General features: G+C 33.0%; 2 protein-coding genes across 19 annotated transcripts; both read left to right on the forward strand.

Annotated features, from left to right (window-relative positions):
• The first annotated feature begins 1,493 nt into the window (after nucleotides 1–1,493).
• On the forward strand, nucleotides 1,494–5,772 carry sgl (UDP-glucose 6-dehydrogenase sgl). 4 transcript variants are annotated; one of them, XM_035878334.2, is made up of 7 exons: nucleotides 1,494–1,785; nucleotides 1,851–1,985; nucleotides 2,377–2,862; nucleotides 2,965–3,162; nucleotides 3,685–4,131; nucleotides 4,233–4,388; nucleotides 4,566–5,772. In XM_035878334.2, exons 3-7 carry the CDS (start codon nucleotides 2,401–2,403, stop codon nucleotides 4,740–4,742), a joined length of 1,440 nt encoding a protein of 479 aa, XP_035734227.1. In that variant the 5' UTR covers nucleotides 1,494–1,785; nucleotides 1,851–1,985; nucleotides 2,377–2,400; the 3' UTR covers nucleotides 4,743–5,772. The 4 variants fall into 4 exon arrangements, with proteins under 4 accessions (XP_035734227.1, XP_035734228.1, XP_035734229.1 ...); XM_035878335.2 differs by having other exon boundaries at nucleotides 1,494–1,712; XM_035878336.2 differs by lacking the exon at nucleotides 1,851–1,985.
• Nucleotides 5,773–5,989: 217 nt separating this feature from the next.
• babo (TGF-beta receptor type-1 babo) lies at nucleotides 5,990–27,074 on the forward strand. Of its 15 annotated transcripts, none has more exons than XM_035878317.2 (10): nucleotides 5,990–7,292; nucleotides 10,351–10,465; nucleotides 15,653–15,807; nucleotides 18,489–18,697; nucleotides 22,042–22,078; nucleotides 22,746–22,979; nucleotides 23,858–24,091; nucleotides 24,304–24,644; nucleotides 24,719–24,958; nucleotides 25,168–27,074. In XM_035878317.2, exons 1-10 carry the CDS (start codon nucleotides 7,208–7,210, stop codon nucleotides 25,288–25,290), a joined length of 1,773 nt encoding a protein of 590 aa, XP_035734210.1. In that variant the 5' UTR covers nucleotides 5,990–7,207; the 3' UTR covers nucleotides 25,291–27,074. The 15 variants fall into 15 exon arrangements, with proteins under 15 accessions (XP_035734210.1, XP_085513497.1, XP_085513935.1 ...); XM_085657371.1 differs by having other exon boundaries at nucleotides 23,861–24,091; XM_085657429.1 differs by lacking the exon at nucleotides 5,990–7,292 and adding an exon at nucleotides 8,468–8,879.
• Nucleotides 27,075–27,843: the final 769 nt, after the last annotated feature.

The raw sequence follows: 27,843 nt of genomic DNA on the forward strand, positions 1-27,843 counted from the left end.
GAGTCACGTAGAAATGAAGAAAACAGCGGGAACTTCATACTGCTTTTATATTTACTCTGAAGTGGTGCACGTATATGAGATACGTGCGATCTTTCAATGAGTCAAAAAAAGGTTTGAATTGGTCTTAATATATATTAAGATAATTCCTTCCCAGAAATTTTAATAAACATCTCGAATACGTAGTTAAAAAAAATTTTTTTATTGATATTAAAAAATATAATTTCTTGATTAGAAATATAGTTCAAATATACATAAATTCTAAGTAAATGAAAAGGGTATAATTAAGGCTGAATTGCGTACGTGCTTCAGATCACATCTGAACGTATCTTTTACTTCTCAAAATCTTCGGTAAGGAACGTGTCAAACAGAACGTAGAACGTACTTCCATAAATATCAAAGAAATGGAGATACGTTTGAGAAAATATTCCTTTTTACTTAATATTTTATTTTAATAATTTTCGTGATATTATTCTCATTGTATATATCGTATATTCTTATTACATATAATATACATTTATGTATATATATATAATGTATACATATATATATATATAATGTATACATATATATATATAATGTATACATATATATATATATATATACACATAAATGTATATTAACATTTATTTACTTCTTCAGATGCGGTATGTATTAAAAAGAAAATCAAATGAATTCTTATTAAGTATATTGTAAATTTTCGATCGATACAAATCAGTTGATCATTAAATTATTATCTCTTCCTTATGAAACATAATTAGTCGAAGATTATGACTTCCCGGATATTCTCGAATATCCTATGAATAACGAATTGGTCGTTAAAATACCGAATATATGATGTTATGCAACTTCCTCAAAGTTTCACCCGCTTAATTTATTATTAAAAAAGAAAACAAGTAATTTTAACTTTTGTGCTTTTCTATTTATTGTAAAATAAAATATTGAAATTGATGGAGAATTAATATATATATATATAATTTTTGTATAGTACATTTCAATTAGTTAATAGATAATTCATATCGTATATGTAAAGATATATTCTATTATGTAGAATTAAAAACTAGCATTGAAACAAATTCTATTGGATAATAATTACGCCAATCATGCATCAATTCTATCAATTACATTTTATTTTAATTTTAGTTATACGTATTTATCTCTAAATAATTAATTGTTAATTATTAATTATTATTTATTTCGATAGACGATAAATACGGTAAAATTCAAAATCGTTTTAATTACATTGTATCTGGGATAAAAAGTAGTACTAAAAAACTAAAGTTGCATGGAGTATAAAGTATATATATATATATATAATATATATATATATAGAGAGAGAGAGAGAAAGAGTGAGAGCATACATAGTGAAGAATAAAAATATGCTTCCAAGGTTGCATTGTAATAGCTTCGACCAATGGTAACGTAGTCTGGTAAATGTGGCAACATTGTAAGCTGCGCATGCGTATATTGTACTTTATACTTCAGACGCGTCCTATTTCGCGATAAGTAGTGACACGAAGAGGATTTACAAGTTACATTAGAAATGAAACAGTGAAGCTCTGGACGACAGGAACGTCGGTAACAAGAGGATAAAGACGAGAATAGTTTATCAATTATTCGAATATTCTTATCATGAAGAATTCTTAGTTTTTTTATCTAATCGTGATATAATGGAAACTAGACTCGCATGATTAGAAAGAAATTTATCTTCATCGGTAGATATAATTTTGTTTTGGAGTAATAATTAGCTAGGGAATATCACGGCATTATTCGAATTTTCGAGTTCAGGTAAAACATTTTTTGATTGTCAGTACTTTTACACTTGTGTCTTTTTCCAATTCGGTATTGTATAGGTGCAGTGTCAATATTTCTCAGGAAGACGTCGTTCGTACGTCATCGAATTGAAAAAGGATCAAGGATAGATTTACTTTACACTCTACCCAATCATTTGCAATAATTTTTATTATTATTTAAAATCTAACATCAAGGTAAATTGCTTAAAGATTTTGTAGGTACATAATATTTCCAAAATAATATAGACACTCATAAGATTCAATAATAACGTCGGTATAAAGAGATTTTCTTTTTCAAAAAAAGAAAAAATCATGTATTATATATTAAAATTTTATTTTTTAGAATTACATACGTTTAAAGTTGATTTTGATAACTTTCGATATGAATATATATATTTTATACATTAATTTTTATTAATAATTCCATTTTGTGATATCAAATATTTAATGTCGAAGTCAATACTATAATATCGCATATAATATATATACGTATAACGATATAAAATATTTTTACTGTATGAATACTTAGGCTTTTTACAGTATATAAAGAGAAATATTAAAGATGTTAAAAATGTATTTTTCATAGGAAGAAAAGGCGTAATAAAGGAAGATGACGATAAAAAAAATTTGCGGGATGGGCGCCGGATATGTCGGTGGTCCAACATGTAGCGTGATCGCATTAAAATGTCCCGAAATACGAGTAACTGTCGTTGATAAGAGCAAAGAACGAATAGCACAATGGAACTCTGATAAATTACCAATTTATGAGCCAGGATTGGACGACGTAGTCCGTAAATGTCGCGGTGAAAATTTATTTTTTTCCACCGATATCGAAACCGCCATTATGGAAGCAGATTTAATATTTATATCTGTAAATACACCGACAAAAATGTTCGGTAATGGAAAGGGAAGAGCGGCAGATTTGAAATATGTCGAAAGTGCTGCTAGAATGATTGCAGAGATTGCGACTAGTGATAAAATTGTTGTCGAAAAGAGCACGGTTCCTGTAAGAGCTGCTGAGAGTATCATGAACATCCTTCGTGCTAATCATAAACCAGGTGTTTCGTATCAGGTAATGTAAATATGTATTTTATCTGATAATCAATTCTTTTGTATGTTTTTTTTTTTTTTTTTATCTCTTACATCGTATTGTACGCAATAAAAACTATTTTAGATTTTGTCGAATCCAGAATTTTTAGCAGAAGGAACTGCTATCGAAGATTTGGTAAATGCTGATCGTGTATTGATCGGTGGTGAGGATTCACCAGAAGGACAGGCAGCTATCGAGGAATTGTGTAAAGTTTATGAGCATTGGATACCAAGAGAAAATATTTTAACTACCAATACTTGGAGCTCAGAATTATCAAAGCTGGTACGTGTACGTTATTATGTTAATGTCGTTGATTTGGTATGCAAAGAAAGTAGTTGTTATTATGCTCATCTCATGTAATAAAGTTTCTAGTTGCTGTTGAACAGAATTAAGTACATGGGAGGAATCAAACAATATTAACTAGTTTAAAAAGATATATTAAATCGTTTATGTCATAATTCAGATAATAATAATAATAATAATAATAATAATAATAATAATAATAATAATAATAATAATAATAATAATAATAATAATAATAATAATAATAATGATAATAATAATAATAATGATAATGATAATAATAATAATAATAATAATAATAATAATAATAATAATTATAATAATAATGATAATAATAATAATAATAATGATAATAATAATAATAACAACAATAATAATATGATATATTTTATCGTGACTGCAATTAAATACGTTTGCACGAAAAGATCATTATGTAAACTTAGAAATAAGAACTAACGTTTTCGAAATAGCTTAGATCTCTACGATTGTTTACGGTTTTAGGCAGCCAATGCTTTTCTGGCACAGCGCATATCAAGTATAAATTCTCTGTCGGCGGTCTGCGAGGCCACGGGTGCCGACGTGTCGGAGGTGGCACGGGCCGTTGGTCTTGATTCTAGGATAGGCTCCAAATTTCTTCATGCGTCAGTGGGCTTTGGTGGATCGTGTTTTCAAAAGGACATTCTAAATTTGGTGTACATTTGTGAATGTCTTAATTTACCAGAAGTTGCTGCTTATTGGCAACAAGTAATAGACATGAACGAGTATCAAAAATCACGATTTTCTGCAAAAGTGATCGAGTCGTTATTTAATACTGTCACGGATAAAAGGATCGCCATGTTAGGTTTTGCCTTCAAAAAAAATACCGGCGATACTCGTGAGTCACCCGCCATTCACGTTGCCAAGACTCTACTTGACGAAGGTGCTGTCTTACACATCTACGATCCCAAGGTTGATTTCACTTTTTATATTATCTTTCATCTTCCTTTTTATATAATGTTTTTCGATCGAAACATATGTTCTAAATGAAAAAATTCATTTGATTTTTTCAGGTGGAAGAAATACAGATTATAGAAGATTTGACTCATCCGAGCGTAACAACTAATCCAAAACGAGTTAAAGATCGTATCAGTATTTACAAGGACGCTTATACCGCTACCAAAGATACTCATGCTATCGTTTTGTGCACGGAATGGGACGAGTTTATGGTGAGTACAATATTTTCTACAATCTACACGTATGTAGATACATTTAATTATCACTGTGATTATGGAGGCATATTATTCGGATAATTATACCGCATAATAATCCGATTGTAAGATAGGAATAATTATGTTTTTATATTTTAAAATAGTTGATATCATTAATCTGTGTTGATATTTCAGGAACTCGATTATAAAAAAATTTATACCAATATGATGAAGCCAGCTTATATTTTTGATGGAAGGAAGATCCTTGATCACGACTCATTGCAAAGAATAGGATTTATCGTGCAAACCATCGGAAAGAAACTCACGAGAACCGCTATTTCGAGAGTATGGGGAAGTCAAACACAAATGTAAAAAAAAAAATTCGTACATGTGCTAGCTTGAAGCAGTATGTTCGATTTGAAATAATCTAAAATTAAAAATGAAGCGAAAAGAAGTCCGAAAGAACTATAGCGATTTAATAATTACATATTGGCTGTGGCCTATATGAAGGCAGACAAAGTGATAAAACTTTTTATCTGGCTCCATCGTATCAGAGTTATTTTGGAAATCGGCATATCATGTTTCATAAACTGACTGCAGTAAGTTTAGTCTTCGCCAGAAAAATTCGTAATTAGTACGAATGTATTGCTGCAAAAGTATTACTAAGAATACTTAAAGAATTTCACGGCACTGAACTTTATATTTTCTCAAGCCGTGAGAACAAAGTATTTTGCGAATCGTTCCACTGTATTAAAACATTATCTTAGTAAGAATATCACCTTCGAACAACAATGTACATTTAAAAAAAAAAGTTTAGGATTAATGTGTCTGATTTAAAGACATTCCGAGAACGAAATTCTTGAAAAATGTGACCATCGAACGATGTTGATGTTAAACGCACTATTATTGCATTTGTTTTCATAAAGATAGTCAATCATTATTAAAAGAGTGCAGAATTATTTACAAGATTGATATGAAATGAATTTCGCAAACGTTTATTTTGTTGAAATATACTGCACAGGATGATGCATTTATTAATTCTGGTATACGTCACTACGATTTGAAATGAAGTATTCAAGAGAGCTGAACAGGATACAACATTGGATAATGGAGCGAAAGTACAATCATTGTCTTTACTTACGTTCCTATATCGCAAATGGATCGAAAATGTTTCGTTCGCTGTGGTTTCCAAATGATAATCTATTCGAAGACCACGGTTATTACTACTTATTAGTATTTTAATAGAATTATTCAATGATTCCATTTGTCTTTGCGTCCTCTGTAACTGTTTGGGATCAGAATTATATTCATTTGATTTTATATCTCTATTTCTGCTCTTCAATTTAAACAACACTTTGTATACACTTTTTACAATGGTGTAAACCATCGATAGCAATAAATATACGATTATTGTTACGTAAATGAAGTATTCAGTTCATCTTTATAAGCCTGCCCATTTAAGAAGATTTGCGATTGCATTTCATGAAAAAATAAAATAAGCCGATCATTTTTGAAATTCTCATGCCAATTTTACTCGCGAATGTAATATTATCGGGCGTCGCTAGCGGCGCTGCGAGTACGAATAGAGTGCGGTATAGTGGCAAAACGGCAGCAGCATCGACATTAGCAAATCGCGAGTGTAGTAGACTGATTGTCATAGCGTATCGTGCTATTTGGTGGCAAGTGTAAGAAGTGCGTGTGATCGGCGTGACAACGCGACGAGACAACGACGGCAAAATCTTACGGAGTAGCGAAATTTCTAATGTGGATGGATTTAATGGAAATAATGAGAATTTGTCAGAGATTGTCGGGTGTCGTGTAGGAAAAAGGAGAATAGTAATAACGGGGACGGGTATAGTGACGGCGATAGGGGGGGGGGAAGTATCGTGGTGGAAGTGGAGAAGGAGGAGTTTGCGAGGGTGAAAGAGAGAGAAAGAGAGAAAACGAGTTGCGGTGTGATGGTCGTTCGACTTCGATCAAAAAGAACGAAGAGAGAGAAAGAGTGAGTGAGTGAAAGAGAGGAAGAGCGACGATAGGCCGGGCTTCTAGCTAAGAAGCAGCGGATGGTTGTAAAATGGCGGCGGGGCCGGTTGTGTGGCGACTGCTAGATGGTTGGTCGGTAAGCATTGACGTCGTTTGATTCAACTGAAAAGAGAATAATCGAGGAGGATTGTCGTGGTGGAAGAGTAGGTCCGTTTGGTAAGAGTGAAACTGTGGAACGAAACGGAAGGAGCGCAGGCTCGCACGATTTTCGAAGCAATTCCGCGCCGCTGGTGAAAGATGCCGCATCTGTGCCGGTAGTGAATAATTTGATGGTGTAATGTTGCGTACAAAAATCGCGATGTGATCTTTGTGCATTGTAAGACAAAAAGAGAGAGAGCGAGAGAAGTAGTTAAAGGGGAAGGTGCAGTGTCTTGCACTTGTTTGAAAGGGGAGAGAGATATTTTTTGTAGGCTTTTTTTTAGTCCAAGTCGTGGATTTACTGTGGTCCATCAACGGTGTTGGAAGAGGCAGAAGAAGAAGTGGAGGAGAAGGGGAGGAGAAGGTAACGAACGTTCGACGATAGAAAGATGACAAGGTCGTCGCGTTCTTCGACATCGATGTCGAGCCGTGGTTGTTGTTGTTACCGCTGCTGCTGTCGTCGTCGTCGCCGGTGCAGTTTGGCAGGAGCCGCGAATGCGACCGCCAGGAAAGCTGCGGAAAGCGTTGCCAGTGAGCAGCTCAGTGGGCGTTACGATTGAGAATTTCATTCCTCTTTTCCTCGGAATCGTTCTTTTCGCCGTTGGAAGTGGAGGAAGAGGAAGAGGAGGAAAAAACGGTGGAGGACGAGGAAGAAGATGAGAGGCGCACGCGGTAGCTGCTCCGCGAGTGTTCTCGCATTAGCGCTTTTTTATTTACTTTACGCATCTTATCCAGTTGACGGTTAGTATCTTTTTTTCTATGTTTATATATTGTAAATAAGTATATACACGTAGATAAGTATATATAGCGTATAGTAGCGTAATGTGCTCGATGTCTCTGCTCGCATTTATATGCGTAAGTACTACGTACGTATGTATGCATGTATATGCATATTCTATGTACGTATGATGTACTACGTACGATGATATATATATATATATGTACGTATGTATATATGTACGTATGTATGTATGTGAACCAGACGTAGAGGGAAGGCGCGGAATCGTGCGCGTTCGACCGCACGCGCCTTCCCGCTCTTTTCCCTTTACGACCTATGTAAAGTGCATAACGTTGCGTAAGCTACGAGTCGGTGAGCCCGAGAATGGCCGATTCAATTTCTTCCGTTCGAAGATTCTGCATTTGCTTACGTACTTATATATGTTTATTACGTACTTATATATACTTCTCTATATATGTACGTATGTAGTATATATACGTGCGCTTGAAAAAAAATTACGTGGACATATGTGATATCGGTGAACGCGATCCGTTCGACCTTTGCTTTTTATATTCTACGCTTCTTTTTGTATTAAGCGTTCCCGATAATTGATGGTAATGATTAATATGATAATTGTTCGAAAAAAAAAGGAATCTTTCTTTGCTCATGTTACTTCCTATCATCGAAGTATTTTGTAATTAACGAGATAAGCGACGGTGTTTATGAAAACGATCTAACTTCGTAATTAATTTTTTTCTTGTTTCTGATAAATAATATAACGTAGTATTTGCTTTCATGACAAGACCGAAGCGTGGATAGCGCGTGAAGGTCTTGATGGATAATTGTCGATAGTCGATACGCAATTTCCTCAGCAAATAATATATCTTGCAAGTGATCGATCGATCTAATGTGATATCCTTCTATCCAATGAGAGTAATAAAGAGAGAGAAAGAGAGAGAAGAGAGAGAGAGACAGAGAGAGAGAGAGAGAGACGATTCTATTAACGAGACAGATATCTTATTAAAGGTACTCTCACCAGTTGTTCGTACTTATAAACGATGAAAGTCGATTTAAATTAAAACCCATACGTTGTTTCTACTTCTCATTTATTAAATTATTTTTCGTTCTTGAAAATGTTTCAGCATATTAATTTAAAGATATATCTCGTACAAATCCGAAGTCTTAAGAACGTTAAACTTCTTTCGTAATATATATTCATTTATTATATTGTTACGTAATCGATTCGTTAACGCTGACGATCATGACTTTGATCAATCTTAGGGAAAAAAAAACAAAAAAAAAGTGTCAAGGAAGATTTATAATTTTTAATGAAGAACGTATTTTGTTTTAAATGGACTTCTTCTTTTCCTCCCCGTATTCAAATCAGTGCTTTGTATTGACTTCGTAAGCAATCGTATATTATTGCGATGACTTCTTTTTTTTTTCTTCTCGCAGTCTCGCGAAGTGCCTTCGCATTATCACCATAAATGCGAACGATTGACGAAAGTGCTCGGATGCTTCTTTTCTTCCTCTTGCATTGGATACATCAAAGTTAACGAAGGGAAGACATTTCCTTAACAAGATCAATTTGAAACTATGTATGTACGTTAGTAAGTACATACATAGTATATTTCTCTAATAATTCATGTAATTATTCACCATGTAAATTGATATTATTAGGAGATACACATACGAAGATATTGAATATTTAATACTATGAGGATTTCGTTTTATTACCATTCTTATCATCGATGTTATCGTGTTATCGTTGTTTCTGCAAAGTTCAAAGCTGAGAGAGATAGAGAGAGAGAGAGAGAAATAGATATATATGTATATATGTCAAATTTACGAATAGAGAGTGTAAGATGTGCTATTTTTTGTGTCCACGGGCGAAGCGAAGTTTTTAGTTCGACTTTAACGATTAAGCGATAATTATCGAAAAGTTTCTTAATTATTAATAGAAAAATCTGTATGGTAAAATGCAGTTTCATTTCTGAGCCTTAGCGGTTTTCGACTTTCAACGAAGCAGAGAGAGAGAGAGAGAGAGAGAGAGAGAGAGCCATTCGGACGATTTCTTTCTTTTGATTCCATACGCGGAAGAAGGTCTCGTAGCGGATCTCGTGGGTGCGCAAAAAATTGTTTTATGGACAGTCGCTGGTATGTGCGTCGAGTCCAGGTATACTCTCGGATCTCACGGAATATATGTGTATCCCTCTTTTTTCTCTCTCTTTCTCTTTGTACATGTGTTCTCTCATGTGTCTATGTATGCGCGCGCGGGCACGTATGTGTGTATGTATGTATGTATGTATGTATGCATGCATGCGTGCGTGCAACAGGGACCGTTCGCGTTCTCTCGTTCGCTTCGTTCAACGCGGACTATGCGCTAATCACTCGAATTAAACTCGTTTCCTCGAGTCTAACTTGTCCAACTACGATATAACAGTTTCAATTATCTCTGTCGAAAGATCTGCCGAACTCGACGAATTTTGATCTTTGTTTTCCTTCGTTATCAATTTTTCGTTGAAGATAACCGTAACATATGAAGAACAAATACATGTGGAGAGAGTAACATCGTATAATCTCTCTCTCTCTCTCTCTCTCTCTCTCTCTCTCTCTCTCTCTTTCTCTTTCTCTCTCTCTCTCTCTCTCTCTCTCTCTCTCTCTCTCTCTCTCTTTCTCTCTCTCTCTCTCTCTCTCTCTCTCTCTCTCTCTCTCTCTCTCTCTCTCTCTCTCTCTGGAATTTTATTATCAGAGACAGTCTAGTCATGTTTCAATCTTTTTGAAGACATTTTCTAAGAACAAAACTAGAATAATTAGTTTATATAAAATAATTTAGTAAGTATTTAGAAGATAAGCATTGATTTATTGGATTATATTTTATTAGCTTTATTTTCTGTTTGGAACTAGTAATCAATATTATAATAGAACATAGAGTTATAATCTTGTAAAAAGATTTATTCAATGTGAACTGATCAGGTTTCTTTCTTTATAAATCTGTTTTGGAATATTGTCGATTATTCAAATAGTTTATAAAAAGATATATATTAAATTAAAGTGTCATTATATTTTTCTCTATTTCAGGATTATTGAAGTGCTACTGCGATATTTGCACGGATACTAATCACACGTGTGAAACCGATGGCTATTGTTTTGCCAGTACGAGCTTGGAGAATGATGTCATCACGTATGCCAGGAGGTAACGCATCAGCATATGGATTTTTTTTCTCTCCATCCTCTTATTTTTCGCACATCAATACAGATGTCAACGGATACGTTGCACTTCGATGGTACAAACGTATGTTTATCGATCGTCAATACTCGTGGCGCATACGCGGTAAACCGTGCCTAAGTCTTTCAAATTTCCCGTACAATCCCAACGCGTGTTTAAACAAAATTTCTCATTTAATGACAAATTGAAATAAAACAAGTGCCTTGAAAAATTAGGAACGCAATGATTATCATCATGTTCGTTAAGTGTTTTAAAATATCGTAGAATGTGATTTTTTGTATTTTTTTATGATCGATCGTTGAACACATATATATATACATATATGTATATATGTATATATACATATATGTATATATACATATATAACAAGTATATAGTAAAAGGGTTCGTTTCGTTACGATCGATTTTCCCCATCAAGTCGTGGCTTTTTAGGAACGTTTTAGCTTCCTTTTCGGGCTAGTCGCCAAGGCACGAGGCACGATTAGCGACTGTTTCGACGTTAGCCGAAGTACGCTTCGATGGATACGAATTATCGTTGTTGTCCGCCGCTCGTCGCGATGGTAACGTCCCGCGTCAAATTTTCATCGACTTTCATCGGCCATCGCGAAATCGTCCGTCCATTTCTTCGTTTTCTTTTCACAATTTTAAGATGTTCGAAGGGAAAGGTATTCGACATTACTTTCCGTATTTTTCTTTATTTTTTTTTTTTTTTTAGCATGTTGGGGGTAGCCACGAGTGATATTTTTTTCATCTACTTCGTTGATCTTCCAGAATCGTTCTCGAATCATTATATTTTGTGGCTACTTATTTGATTCATTTTATTTGTGTCTATTTTCGAAGATACTCTCTCATATATATACATACATACATATATATATATATATATATATATATATATATAATCGATATTATAATACTTATATATTAATCAAAAGGCTCACGAGTTGAATTTGATCAGAAATTTGTTGGAAAAGTGAGAAAAGGGAAAAAAGTAACGAAGGAAGGATAAGAAGGAAGGGAAAATCGTAAAAAGAGGGAGAGAAAGAAAATAAAAAAAGTGAATGTAGTGATCGAAAGCACGGGAGGTCGAAAGTCAAAAGATAACAGCGCGGTCGTCGAGTGCAAGACAAACTCGGCTTCCGACTCTGCAAATGAAAAGTCTCTTCTCTCTTTATCGTTTTATTGTTACCTTGTATCGATATGATGGACACACGTAAAAGTCCGCGAATTTTCATTATTAATACTAGAACAACCAATGATTGATGTATATCTACTTCTATCGGAGAGGTCAAAATGATTTGTTTTTTAAATTAACAAGTCATTTAAGAAAAGATATGGCATTTGATGTGTTTTTATATACTTTATTATTTTACGAGCGATGATTGAATATAAACTGTATAATAATAATATATAATAAGACTAATAATTTTAAAAATAATTAAGCATAAAATTCAAAGGCATTTTTTACAAGTTATATATATATATATATTTTTTTTTTTTTTTACAAGTTTACAATTAGTAGAGCATATACCACAGATTCGTTTGTTACATGTATCATAATTATTTCTCATTTTATTATTAGTACAATGTGCTATTTGATACTGTTTACGTTTCATCGAAATACGTGTCTCGTTTTGTGATGGTGTACATGAAATTATTTCTTTTGCTTTTAATGAGGATCGTCCGGTTAGATCTTCGTAGTTACGCGCAAATTCTTCGGCTAATTGAAATAAGAAGTCTTTTTTTGAAATATTTTCTCCTGTTGTTTACTTGTATAATAACCAGGCATTTATGCCGGCAAAATCTAAGATATTATAAAATACTTGTAATGGTCATTTTCTATTAAGGAAATCCAACTTTCACAATATATTTTCTACTCTAAATTTGGTGTTGTTATAAGATTCTACAGTTTTAGGCAAATGTTTATAATCTTTTCCAATTTTAACAGATTTATGTTTCGAACTCAGTAACAATACTTTTTTATTTGGTTTACTCTGTATATAGTAAGAGTACAATTTTCTGTTTTGTAAAGAATTGTCGATTATGCTATATTCAAGCATTACATGTTTTTATAAATAAGCGAAAATGTTGCTATGCCCAGGTAATACCATGAGTAAGTAAAAGAAGTAAAAAATCACAAATTTATCTACGTTCTGTAGGAGTCAAAGTGACATATCTCGGTATTTTATACTACATAAAATTTTACAACAAAAAGATAAGAAAAAAAAACTACCTTACAGAATTAATTATTTACATATTTTAGAAGAAGCCATACATAATATTAGTAATGAAAATGTACTGGAAATAAGTAATGATTATAAGAAATGTCAAACAAGTCATTTTGAGCTCCCTTGGTTGTCTAGTGTTAAATTAGTCAATTAGAGAGATGCCAATGAAAATGGTAAAATCTATCGGAGATTTTTAAGGAAGATTTTTAGGAAGAGTTAGGGTTGTTTATAGTTCGAAGATGTATCATCGTCGAATCGTTTATCGATCCACTTCAATCGCAACGCAGACACAGGACATGTCGATGAGAGCTTTATAGACGTCAAGCAAATTCGTAATGTCACTATGAGCTAGCAGACGCGTGGACGCTAGCTAAATATTTAATGCGCCAGACGAATAACTCGGTCTGGATCGAATCGAAAATAACGCGACCGAGATTATTTGATTGGTCGAGACGCGAAGAACGAGCGAGAGTCGATTTCGCATTCGTTCAATATCATTCGTCGGTTTTGTGTAAAATAATTTAATGCAAGATATCGTCGTATGCACATAGATATCTCCTTCTCGTCATCCGTTCAATCGAAATTCATAATGAAGAAGGACAAATACTATGTCATTTGCGTTTCTTCGATTTAGCTCTTGTAAGGATACGAAGATGATATGGCCAAAAAATGTATAATTTCTCGTACTAAACGTAAGATTGTGATGTTGTGAAAGGTGCCTCGACCGAAGGTGTTGGTTCCCACCGGAAGAGCCACGTGTCTGCAATGGTAAGCCGGGCATCTATCGTTCCCGACAATGCTGCGATAAAGACTTCTGCAACCGGAATTTACATCCGGGTTTACTGTCTTCCGCTTCGCCAGAATTACGGCCAGGTATTCAATCTCCGCGGTTTGACGATGCTTTCATTAATATTACGTGCAGCCTCCTTTATCTTCTTCCTCCCTTTCTTTTTTTTTGGTGTGTCGATAATTCCATATATTATATAGATATTTACGACGAGAGAAATTACTCACATATAAACACATACTAACGAGCGATTAGATTATCGATCAGTTATCGTGTTTTCGCGGATGAAAAGGGAGTTTCGTCTTTTAAAAAAAATTAAAAAATTAAAAAAAAAAGAAAAAAGAAAATAAGAACAATTTTTCTCTTAAGTCTTTAACTCTTACCACATCGAATCGTGCCTCTTCGTTATTGTCTTGCCGAGAACTCGTCTCAACAAATTTTTTGTCGGGTCGTGATTAGTGCTTGAATGCGATGAACACACATAGATATATACATCATATATGAAAATGCGTAGACATATAGACGTAAAATTTCTATGGAACTAACGGTGTAAAAGGCGTTAACACAACGGCAAAAGTTTCCAGTGAGATGAGGTGCATTCCTTACGGTGCTCGTTTATTTTATTTGTACGATTCATGGAAACGTACGTTTTTACTTTAAAAAAGTTCGAACGGGTGGTTTTTTGATACAGTTTATCTACTCGCCTTTTTTTAGCGGGAAATTCAAAAATAAAAAATGATCATCGAAAAAACAAAGCCCACTCGTTGCACGTAAATCATGATCAAGTACGATTTTGCGATGCCAGCATATTCGAATAAATACGAATATAAATGTAATATTTAAATTGATTAGAAATATAAATAAAGATTAATATATAAAAATTCTTTTCTGTGCCCGTAAGAGAATGCCCTCTTTTTTTTTTGCTATACAAACCAATACTTACTACCGTGTTTGTCATTTTTCTTTGGTTGTTTTTTTTGAGAGAGAAAGAGAAAGAGAAAAGAGAGAGAAAGATCTTTGACTAACCGATCCTTTTTGTGTTAGTAGTTGCACTGTGATTATCGTGTGCTCTTACAGATTCGCTCTTCGAGAGCTTCCTGGAGCGTGTTCGTTTTTTCGCCTTTTCCTTCCTTCTTTTTTTCCCTCCTTTTCGAGAGAAATCGTCAGGTGATTCGATGACGATCCGAGCCAATTAACGCAACCACCTTACAATTTACACCTCGTTTTGGTTTGTGTTCATTGTTATCCCGTATCTTTTTTTGTTTTATCTATTTTCCTTTTTCACTTTTTTTTTTGCCTTGCCCGTGACAGAAATTGCGTGATGCGAAAATAACGACGAGTGAGAGAGAGAGAGAGAGAGAGAGAGAGAGTGAGAGAGAGAGAGAGTGAGAGAGAGAGAGAGAGAAAAGAGAGAATTTCAGGAACAGCCAATCCACACGCACCAGGCTACCCCCACCGTAACGTATTTTATGTATACGACGGAGTGTTGAGTTGCACGGTATTTTTCTTCAATCTTTCTTTTTTCTTCGATTGTTCTGCCTTTTATTTCTTCCTTTTTTTTTTTTTCATTTTTTTTTTTTATTCAATCCACCTTCGTTTGCGTTGATCCATGTGTTTCCTGGACGAACTCTGCGTTTTGTTTTTCTTCTTTCTGTACTTAGCGAATTCACTTGAATTGACTCGACCTGCGAGTGACTTACATACGCGTGTTTTGGCCGTGAGATGTCTCTAGAATTTTAAACAAGAAAATTTAATGTTATCGCGAAGCAACACCGATAATGTTCCAGCTAAACGGGGAGTTAATAAACTCAATGTCACTCTTTTTCACCGTTCCTTGCGGTCGCGTATGCGTTTGTATGCATTTCTAAAGCATGATGAGAGTTAATAAAACAAAAAAAGAAATAAACCGATTCAACGTTCTCGTCGGTGATAACAAGTACTACTATCTCGAGAAAATGAAGAAAACAAAAAAAAAATAAAAACAAATTTTTAATCTTTGTCAACATCGCGTATAATATTGAATTTATCGATTTTCAACGTAGCTTCGTCTCTAACGAGAACGAGAACAAGAACAAGTGTTCTCTCTTCTTTTTTTGGTTGGTCCGTTTTGTCTGAAACTTTTGCAAAATCGGCTTGAAGGTGCGTGCACAAACAGCTGTCGTCGTCGCAGCCCGAGCCGCTCATCTTCTGCATGACGAGCGACTCGCGAAATACGACCTTTGTCATCGAGTGCTGCAAAGAGGATTTTTGCAATCGGGATCTGAAACCTCAGCTGCACCCTCGCACCAAAGAAGGTAGGATCAACCGAGAGCACCGGAGATAACGGAAATTCCGCAGGTGGCACGGGCTTTCGCTGTGATTTTATTTATTTATTTTTTTCATTTTTTTTTATTTATCTGTTTCTACAGCTATTCGCTAATTCGTGCTATTCTAACGCTAATCAATAGTCCTTGCGCGAACACGAGCGAAAAGACACACTTTCGCTTTTATGTATGTATTGTACGTAATATATCATACTTGTATGCAGATCTATTGTCATATCAAACGTTTACGTGCTTTTCTTAGATTCTATCAATGATGCTGCTGCTATTTGCTATTTACACGCGATAAGCACTTTTGCACAATATCTGATCGAATTTGTACATACATATGTACATATAGCATAAGTAAACTGTGACGTTCTGTGTCGTGGCTTGCAACTGTGTGTTGCGAACAATCACGATTTTCCTTGAATTTTTCTATAAACTTAGTCATTATTCCATACAGTGACTTATTCAAATAATTAATTAAATAAAAAGTATATAATATGCTAATATTAATGTTCGAATTTGAATCATCGAATAAGATATAAATAGATTGTATTGAAAAAACAAAAGAATTATATAGAATATTTGAAATAATTATATAAGTGGTAACTTATTCCGGAGTCCGCACAAGTCCACAGAGTGAAACAGCTCTTAGAATTTTATTATCAGAACAAATCGACCTTTGAGTTTCTCTTTTTTTTTTTCTTTTTTTTTCTTTTTTTTTTTTACGCGATAAGGAGACCTTGCCACCTACGTAAGTTCCGATCGCTTCGAGGTAGCTATTTCCTGCCTTGTTTCACTTCGCCTCTGTAAAACTTAGAGACCTCTAGCATATTTGGTAATGGTTATTACCAAACTTATGTATGTACAATATATGTACATATATTGTACGTAGATATACATATAATATATACACGTATCGAGTTGAACGTAATTGAAAAAAGTAGCAATGGCATGTTATTCTATTTGGTCATTTTTTTCTTCAGTTCTCTTTATTTATATTTCTCTTGCCTCTTCTATTTCTTCTTCTTTCTTGCACTATCCTCGAACGAAATCTTCGTTGCACCGCTGTAGAAATCCTGTCTAATGTGCGAAAAGGATATCGCAACTTTTGTATATACACGTTCTTCTTTTGGTCCTTTTTTTACTCTTTATCGAGCAACTTCATCTTTTCCTTTTTTTTTTTTTTTTTATTTATTTATTTTCTTTTCTTTTTTCTTTTAAACTCCATTAGATGTACATATGTGTATATATTTTGATTTTAATTCTTCAATATGGAGTACAAATTAGTGAGATAAAATTTGTAGGTAGAAATGGGATAAACATTAAATAGACGTTTATAGTTTGTAAGAAATCGATGTAAAGTGAATGGTTTTTCTTTCCTTTGTTTATTTATTTATTTATGCTTTTTTCCCTATTTTTTTATTATAATGAAAAAGACAAAGAATGAAATAGTCGTTCTTCTACATCGATGACTTCCGAAACTTTTTTTATTTCCACTATGCATGCTCTATTCTTAACCAGATTAATCCGTTAATCCGCTCTTATCATCTCTTTGCTACCTATTACTCGTCGATGTACATATTTGAACGACTATAACGACGTAACGAAAAATATAATATTTCTTTTAACGTATTCGAACGCTTTTTTGGTGCTGACCACTTTAACGTATTTTAGGTAACATTTTCGCTCAGTTACATATTTACATTTTCAAGGAAGGGATGCAAATTAATGATCGATATTATATATATTTTCAGTATTCCATTGATCGATAGACATTCTGACCTGTGACCTCTACGTGTCCCGCATATATCCATCATTCGAAATATCTTCTCATGTATAAATATTTTACGATTTGTTCTTTTTAGTACGAACTCTCGTTATAAGTAGCGAATAAAAAAGAAAAAAAGAAAAACAAGAAAAGAGAGGAAACTACAGACACGAAGGATCATGAAAGTATTAGCATTTCAAATGAGTAGTATCGATTTTTATACTCATCTTCTTTATATGTACACATATGTACGTATGTATGTATCCCGAACATTAAATACGATACTGCAAATATGTTAGACAAAATATCGAACAATATTTTTTTTTTATGACTATATCAAGATGGTAACAATTTTCACAAAATATTTTCTTCGACAGCGTGCCGAGATTTTTTTTGACCATAAAAAAAAAAAAAGAACATTTCAGATACGCTGAGTAAAAAAAAAATTGTCGAATATATTTTCTTTAATTATCTTCTTTATATCGAGATGGAAATAATTTTTACAGAATATATCCTTGAATATTTTATCTAAATTTTTTTTGGTCATAAAAAAGGAAAAGAACGTTTCAGATAACTTTTTATCAAAGAGAAGTCGAACTGGAGAGTAGTGACGTTGCATCTTTTTCTTCTTACATTTAATCTTTCCATCTTCTTCTCATATATATATGTACATATATGTATGTATGTATGTATTTATGTATGTATATATGTATGTATGTATGTATGTATATATGTATATATGTATGTATGTATATGTATATATACATATATATATATATATATATATATATATATATATATATATCTCGGCTAATCGTGCAAAAAACACCGAGAACGAAAGGAGAAAAGACGCATCCTTCATAAGCGGAAATATTCGTCAATGAAACATTGTTCTCAGGTGTTACAATAAGACGTACTTCTTCCCGGGGCCCGAATACTCAGTCTGGTGTACAACGAACATCATCCAGAATGTTCCTGACGGCACCAAGTCCGTCGTTGCTTGCTGCGACCACTCCGACTTCTGCAATCGCGGGCTATGGCCCTCTTTTCCTCTTCACGAACTCGAGCCTCGGCAACGTTCTCGAAACGACAACGACCTCGAAGGAGGTACAACGAGAATCGCCGTGCGTGCTTTCCTTTTCAAGGACGATGTCGCCTCGTGAAACCATTTTCTCTCTCTCACACAGCCCACGTCTTCTTTTTCGTCCTACCTGTTTGATTTGAACTCAAAATATCTTTCTTTCGAATTGATTTTTTGTTTCGTTTCTTAACTCTATAACGCAATATAACTTCTAAATTACACGCTTATATATTTGTAATTCTTTTCTTTAAATTACATTTAATTTGTTCATCAGTAAATTAATCATTAGTTCATATAAAAGGTACATTTTTTTTCAAGTATAAGTTATGGTTAATATAGTAAAGTTTTACTGGTATAAAAATTATCAAATAAGTTTTATATCATATAACATTTTTTAAATATTAGAAAAAAAATTGCGTTATAGAGGATTAATGAACGAATTTTAGAATATTTATATTTTTTCTTGCTTTCTTTATCTTTTTTTTTTTTTTCGTTTTTTCTTTTTCTTTTTTTTTTCGTTTTTTTATTAAAAAAAGAGTTATATACAATATCGTGAGTTAATTTTCACGTAATTAATTAGTCATAAATTTTTTAAATAATTTGCCTTTAATTATGAAAGTCATGGTATAAACAGTTAATGTTCATTATAGTAATTAGAATCTTTTACCGGATATCGTTTATCATTCAAAAGAGTATCAAGATTGTAAACGCGATAATATCAAGTTTTTATTTCTTCCTTTTACATGCATGGTTGTTTAACGTATTCACCATGACAGTTACTGGTGGCCATTACTGAGCTTTTCTTTATATGATTTTTCTTCTGTTGATACAGATGGAAATAACTCACTGATGGGAAATAAACAAATAAATACCTTACCCATCATATTTTTGTATAATTCAGTACTATAATTCAATTCGGTATCCTATTATCTTTTTTAATATAATATGATCTAAATATCGTGGGTAGTAGTATAATCTATCAAAATTCATCGCTTGGCGGTAAATACGTTAAACAAATCAATCAATATTCTTCTTTTTTTTCGTTCCCGAAGCAATTTACATTTACGCGAATTCTTGGAAGTCGGGGCAAGTTCTGGAGAGATTAAGTTTCGTACGATACAATATTTGGAAAGAGTACGCACGACGATGAGAGAGTGAGAGAGAGAGAGAGAAAGAGAAAGAGAGAGAGAGAGAGAAAAGAAAAACGATTCGGGCTTTTTTACCTTCGACCTTGGGTGCTTATGTGAAAGATCGTTTTGGGCGTTCATTAGCATCGCTCCATATCTCGTTTGCTCGTTTCTCGTTTCTCCTTCATATCTTGCTTCCACCTAGCTGATTCCACACATACATACATACATACACATGTATACATGCATTCTGTGTCACCGTGTCGGTTGACTAATACACGAGGTCTTTCCAGACGAAAGATAGTCGAGAGATTGCTTACGATTCATCAAGCACGAGACATCTACGAATTCTTTTTTTGCCTCCTTTTCGAGTCTGCACATTTTTTTTCACTTTTTTTTTTCTGTTTTCAAAAGTATCAAAGAACGGAAAAGTTTTGACATTCCTTCGTAGTCTCGCATAAGTCGAGATAGTGTGATCATTCTGTTTATTCTACGATATTTTTACTGTCTTTTTGTTATTAATTGTAATATCTATGTTAAAGTAATGAATAAATTTTAGATCGAGAAATAAAGTGGACGAAAAGAGAAAAAACGAGAGAGAGAGAAAGAGAGAGAGAGAGAGAGAGAGAGAGAGAGAGTGAGAGAGAGAGAGAGAGAGAGAAATATCTAGATCTTATTTTTATTTTATTTTTATTTTTGTACAAAATTGAAATAAAATCGTTTTAGTCAAGTTGAAAACCAAAAAAAAATTATATATTTTTAATGTACATTTGCTGAGACTTGGACCGGTGTTTTGTGTATCGTTCACATCTGTTATTTATGGCGAAAAAATGACGGTGAGATAACAGTATTCGTATGCGTTACCATCGGATAAGATAACGCTTAATATTTTCACAGTGTCTTTTCTTTCTTTCTTCTTTCTTTCTTTTTTTTCTTTTCAACACGTAAATCTCTTTCTCTTTTTTTCTCGCTCTCATATTTTCTGTTGTCTGCTTTACAACGAAAGGCAGATTTTTGGGATAACGATTTGACGTAAATTATTTTCGTTGAACACTCGTGTTTATCATTTCATGACGGCTTGAGAAAGAATATCGATGTATCGGAAGTTGGAGTCGAGGCATACGTTTTTCGATCGACGATCCAGGATTAAAAATATCTTTTTCAACTTACGCAACCTTGCTTTCAGCGTTCTTTTCAATCCTCTTTGCTTCCTTTCATAAAGCTTAAAGAAGAAAACTTCGAGCCAAATAGAACATTTTTCAATTCAATTTATCAAATCAAATAAAAATTAAATATAATTATTGTTTTATTTTTGATAGAATAAGAAAGTATAAAAGTTCGACAAATCAAAAGAAAAATAAATATAAAATAAATATAAATTTAATTTTATTATAGCTCTTTATTGACGTCTAACATAATATCGACGATTTTTATCGGTATAAAAAATATAAATAAAACGAAAATTTCGATAACGTATCGATTTCAAGAAATATTTTCTTCGCGTAATATTTCACAAGGCATATCGAATTAAAAAAATATTTCAATAATGAACGAATCATGATGAATGCAAAAAGTAAAGATAAGAGATAACCGATTGAAGTGACAATTTCGATTTAATACTAAATACACACAGATACATTTAAATGTATGTATAAGATACAAAAAGACAGTAATAACGTCGATAACGAAAAGTCTGTCCTTGAACAAATCCAATTCTTTAAAAGGTGTCAGTTTTCACAGGATCTCGATCTATAATATATTTCGAAAATTTCCTACAATTTGCCCTCTCCCCCCTTATACTTCCATCCACCTTGTACTTTCTTAGTAAAAGATAGATGCTTCTCGTAATTATTCATTTTATAGAGCAGATGTTTCCATACATATATGCTTTTTCGACGATGTTTGTCTCATCATACTCATCGCAGTTCTTTTTTTTTTTGCATCTCAATTTCGATGGGAATCATCATATATTGTCATACTGTTCCATTCGTGTTAGGAGATCCATGTCTATCGATGGTATTGGGAGACGAAACAAGGTCCATCGATTTAGTCGAGATTTTGTCTCGAAATTCAGTGTTACTGTTGCTACGACGGAATTCATCAAAATGGTTCTCACGTTTGCTCGTCGAGTCGATCTCCGTATTTCACTTAACATGGTTCTTGTTATTATTAACCCTTGTGTTTCTTTTTTTTTTTTTTTTTATGGAGTAACAATAATATTAACAGCATCCGCGTGCGTGAAGGAACTACATCTTGGTGGAAGATGGCGAAGATTTCGAGGTAAGTTTGAAGCTATAGTCGCAAGGTGCATACATACAGATATAGATATACATACATACAAACATGTCATATCGATCAAAATGACAATTTCTTTTATTCGTCAGTTTCATATCTATTTTGCACGGGGAATAAAAAAGGTATCCTAGAAATGCACGAGACTCTTCTTTCCTAGGTATCACGAAGGATTATTTAGCAGGTAGGAAGGGTTTCGTAAACGCAAGGAAATCATCAGTAAAAAAGCAATCTTTTCTATGGGAACGTCGTTATAAGTCATAACGATGTTATAAGTCAGAGAGAATATATAAGAACGAAATGATTGTTTTTCTTTTTTCATCTATTCCGTGTTTTGCTTTCGTTATTGATAATGATATGTATGTTTGGCTATATGTAGTTTCGCTGATGGAATGCTATTGTTGTTGGGGAAAGATGCTATGAAGTGAATATTTTGCTTGCATTTTCAGCTTGTAATCCTGACAAAAATCTTTTTTTTTTTGTGTGCATTGTCCTCTCTTGCTTTTTTTTTGTTTTTCGTACGTGGTTGACGAAACGCTAATTTCGATGAGCGACGAATGTTTAGTCTTTCCGTTCGAGAATAGCGTTTTTCTCTGCGAGCGATCTTTAGCAATAAATACGCGATAACGAAAAGTCGTTGTCGTCTTGTCAAAAGTGTCGTCGAATGGGAACGATTCAACGTGGATTACTTGGAAAATGGCCTTGACGATAGCACTTCCTGTATGCGCAATCTGTCTGATCATCATGATTTTTTATCACACATACCTCTCGAAGAAAGATTCTACAAGACATTTCCCAGATGATTCGTTGGAGGCACCGGATCGACCAATCCTGGGAGGTGTCACTATCAGAGATATGTTGGAAATGACAACTAGTGGTAGCGGTTCGGGTAGGTCGAAATAAATTAAATATATGTTAAGATGTAATGTGTAAAAATTGTTTGAACATCTCTTTCGAGATATCTTTTTAATTTATTTTTGAAAAATAGATACATAAAACACAGTAATAAAGTATTCTCGTTTAGTTAAACATATATATGTATGTATACAAACATAACATCTAATTAAATTTATATATATATATATATATATATATATATATATAAATTTAATTTGAAGAAAAATCTCTCTTTCTGTATATATATATACTTACATATACAAGGTGTCTCGTAGCTTTGGGACACTTTAGTTGAAGATAGATTCTATACATGAAAATAATAAGAAAAAAGCTTATATAAACATAAACTTTACTTGATTTTGTTTTCGAATTATAGCGAGTTACTTCAACACACTATATTTGATAATTTTTACAAGAAGTGTTCAAAATTCTTTGCATTTGAACACAAGCCTGGAAACGTTTTACCCTTGACTGTCTCAGTTTTTCTAATCCTCATTTTTCCAGATATTGTTCAGATTTTTTGAAAGCATTGTTCAATTATCTTGCGAAGTTTTTCAACATTCTTAACGATCGCTTTGTACCCAATGAATTTCAGATAACTATGCAAGTAATAATCCATTGATTCAACTACTTTCGTCTTTCAGTAGTATTATTTCAACATAAGACTCGCTATAATTGGAAAATAACAAATAGGATATATGTGTATATGCACTTTTTAAATTATTTTCATAATTTAATTATTTTCTTTATTTACAAAATCTATCCTTTGAAACGGTTAAGGAAACCCTATATAAATATATCCGACGATTATCCTACTTAAGTATATCATATCTATTAGAATGCTTTTTCCAATGTTCCTTCTCTCCCAAGTAGGTCTGCCACTTCTGGTACAGCGGAGTATAGCACGCCAGATTCAGCTTGTTGAGACGATCGGAAAGGGTCGTTTCGGTGAGGTCTGGCGTGGACGTTGGAGGGGTGAAAACGTTGCCGTTAAAATCTTTAGCTCGCGAGAAGAAAGATCTTGGTTTCGAGAAGCAGAGATCTATCAGACGGTGATGCTGAGGCATGATAATATCCTTGGCTTCATCGCTGCTGATAATAAAGGTATTATTTTATCATTGTTAGAAAGTTTAAGCCAATGTGATAAAAAATTTAATAATTAAAAATATTATTATTATTATTATAAGTATTATTATAATACTAAGTAATAAAATTAATATAATTAAAAGATACAAGTATATAATATAAAAAATGTATGAAGAAATGAACCGATCAATCTCAATTGTATCTCATACATTATTCATATTTGCTTCTAGACAATGGAACCTGGACGCAATTGTGGTTAATCACGGATTACCACGAGAAAGGTTCGCTTTTTGATTATTTAAACAGATTGACTGTAGATACGAATGGTATGATTAGAATGGCTTTGTCGATTGCCACTGGTCTGGCACATCTTCACATGGAAATTGTTGGTACGCAAGGTAAACCAGCTATCGCTCATAGAGACCTCAAATCGAAGAACATTCTCGTTAAGACGAATGGTACATGTGCGATTGGTGATCTTGGATTGGCTGTTAGACATGATGTAATCACGGACACAGTTGATATTCAATTAAATAACAGGGTTGGAACCAAACGTTATATGGCACCTGAGGTAATAAACGCATTGTGTGTGTATATGCGCAATAATATAATTAGAGAACAAATCTTTGTTTATGTTGACTTTAGGTCTTGGAAGAGACGATAAATATGAATCATTTCGATTCGTTCAAAAGAGCAGACGTGTACGCTCTCGGTTTAATCTTTTGGGAAATTGCAAGACGTTGTAACGTTGGTGGAATTCATGACGATTATCAGCTGCCCTTTTACGATTTGGTGCCTTCCGATCCTACGATCGAGGAAATGCGTAAGGTAGTCTGTACAGACAGACAAAGGCCTTCCATACCAAATCGATGGCAGTCGATCGAGGTTAGTATGAAAATTTTAATAAATCATTGAGAATTATTTTTAATTTTTAAGTATATCGAGTTTTTAAATATTTTATTCTAAATATTTTATAATTATAAGCTCGTTAGTATAATGTGTGTTTGATTATATAGCAAAGAAAGTAAAATAATTAATAGCACTTTTGATCTTGTTTCGATCGAATTTGAGAATCTGTAAAAAATTGTTTAAAGGCTCTACAAGTGATGTCAAAAGTGATGAAGGAATGTTGGTACCATAATGCCGCGGCAAGGCTGACTGCACTCAGGATTAAAAAGTCTTTGGCCAACTATGGCGCTATGGAGGATCTGAAATAGAGAAGATTAGGAGGGACCATTCCGAAAGTGTCAGTGTTGTTGTTATGCTTCACAAATATAGGAAATGCGATCATAAACTATATGTGAATATATGAGAACGTTTGCATAAACTTTATTCCATTATGCGAGATATTCCAGAAGAATATAGAAGGGATTTTTGAAATCCAGGTGATTTACAAATTGTATTATTTATTAATAGTTTATTTCTATTTTTGATTTTGGAATTCAATCGAAAAGTAATGAAATTTTGTTTACGATTTGTTGATATTTTTCAAAAAAATTGTCGAAGGTCTTTTAATTTGAACGTTGTTAATTACTATTATTATTTTTTTTTTTCGTTGGTTAGAACACAACGACAAAGGTAAAGTCGATCGAAAACTCGAAAAATGCTTTTGGTTAATCGAAAAATAATCTACGTTACATTACTGCATATTTATTATAATGCTATAAAGATAAACTACATAAATTTATTCCGTAGTAACGTTTATGGATTAATATTAATCGATAATTATAAGTTTATATATTAGTTCGCATACGTGTGCGTAGGCGATTACTTGAAAGCAGTGTCGATTAACCAAATGGTATTTTGAATAAGAATAGGGTAATATAATAAAACTGATTTTTATTTGGTCGAATGTGTTCTATGTGATCTATGAAGATTAAGGAACGAAACAGAATATTTTAGATATTGGATTTTTTTTTTTAATTTATTTCACTATGTTCCGGATAGTGTTTCTATTTCGAAATACTTTTTTCACGCATTTTTCAAATTGAACTTATCGTCGATGTTTCAACAGTGCGAGCAGAAACCAAACTTTCCGAGAGTATGTACCATATAACGCGTGTTACAAGAGAAATACATATACACAGAGAAATTTCTTTTTTTTTTTTTTTTGGCAATGCAAGCGGGATGCTGACATTAAGAAAAAGTAAACAAAACGTGCAAGGTAATTTTTTTGTTTATTATTTTCAACGAGTCTATGTACTAAACTTTTTCGAAATCGATCTTTTCAAAATAATGTAAGCAAGAATTATGATTTTGAAAATATTTCTTTGTATTACAATTTAGGATAAAATTTTCGAACGTTGAAGTAGTTGTAAAAGTTTCTTCGTGTGAAATCGGTGAAACTTGAAAAGATAAGTTTTACATTGAAACAAAACTATTTCAAAACAAAATGAAGAGAAAAAAAGAAATGTATTTGATAAATCGCAATTGCATAATACGAAGAGTCTTATCGCGTTTTCGTTGACATTGGAAGGCCTTTTATCTACGACCAGTTATATTTACTGATTGACTTAAATATACGTACATACGTATATATGCGCACGTGCGCGTGGGCTTATAATGTCTTTAATGTAGATGTAACCAAATGTTTTTCTTAAGACGTAAGTTTTGCGTAATATTAACGCAAGTTGATCGCGACATGCAACGGTATACCCCGCGAGTATGTCGAAACGTGTTTCCTTTGTAACACAGGAAGGCTGAAATTGAAGGGTGCTAAGCTCAAGAGCAACTGTAAAGTAGTGTGAAAGAAGGAGAGCAAGTGAGTTAGTGGTAGCGAGAGTGGCTTGCGCGAGTATGAAAGAAAGAAAGAAAGAAAGAAAGAAAGAAAGAAGAAGTAAAAAAAAGAAATGAAAAATTGTGAATGAGACGCTAATAATAAAAAGTAAAAAGAAAAAAAAAAGAGAAGAAAAGAAAAGAAAAAATAAAAAAAGGATGGAGAAAGAGAGAAAGATACATTGGAGAATCTATATTTTCGGGAATTTTTTAATGGAATGTAAAAGAAAGAGAGGTAAAAAGAAAAAGAAGAAGGGGATGAAAAAAAAATATCATCTTAACGAGTTACAACGTATGAATTGTTGACGACGTTGTACTTGTTATTTATGAAGCACAATTTTTCTACTATTTTTCTCACCATCTTACTTTCGTTTCTTTTTTCTTCTTCCCCTCTTCTTCTTCTTTTTCTTCGTTTCTTTCTTTTTCGCGTTGAGAACGACGATCAACATGAGAACGAGCATTGTTCGGTATTTGTACAACATGTTGTGTATATTGTATGACAAAAAGCAATCATTACGAACGGGAATTTATAAATTTAGCATAGTGTGAGATCGAATGGAAGTATATGTTTCTCGTTAGCTTTATTAGTATCTTGTCCTCTAATGAACATTAACATTTTCATTACAGCGGAGTTGTTATCCATAAAATATAACATCTGATACTTTGTCATATTATGCAAATTATTAATTTCTTATATATTGTTAAATCAAATTAACATTTATAAAAGAATATATGTCAAAATATGCTAATTCATGCAGAATTTTGTTGAGTATCTATAGTTATATTTAGTAAACAGCGAATGTTCAACGTTGAGTGATAATAGTCATTTTTAATAAGGAAAAAGTTAAACTTATTTGACTTTTGTTTCATTGTAAATAAGTTGTTTGAAATGAAACAATAAACAACAACTTTCAAATGATTGAAATATAATGAAATATTTAAATGGATTAAATAAAATAAAGTGAATTTTCTAATGATTTGAAAGTCGTCATCGT

The sequence above is a fragment of the Vespa mandarinia genome, chromosome 1 (assembly GCF_050613455.1).
Source record: "Vespa mandarinia isolate Hongniang chromosome 1, ASM5061345v1, whole genome shotgun sequence".
Classification (NCBI taxonomy): domain Eukaryota; kingdom Metazoa; phylum Arthropoda; class Insecta; order Hymenoptera; family Vespidae; genus Vespa; species Vespa mandarinia.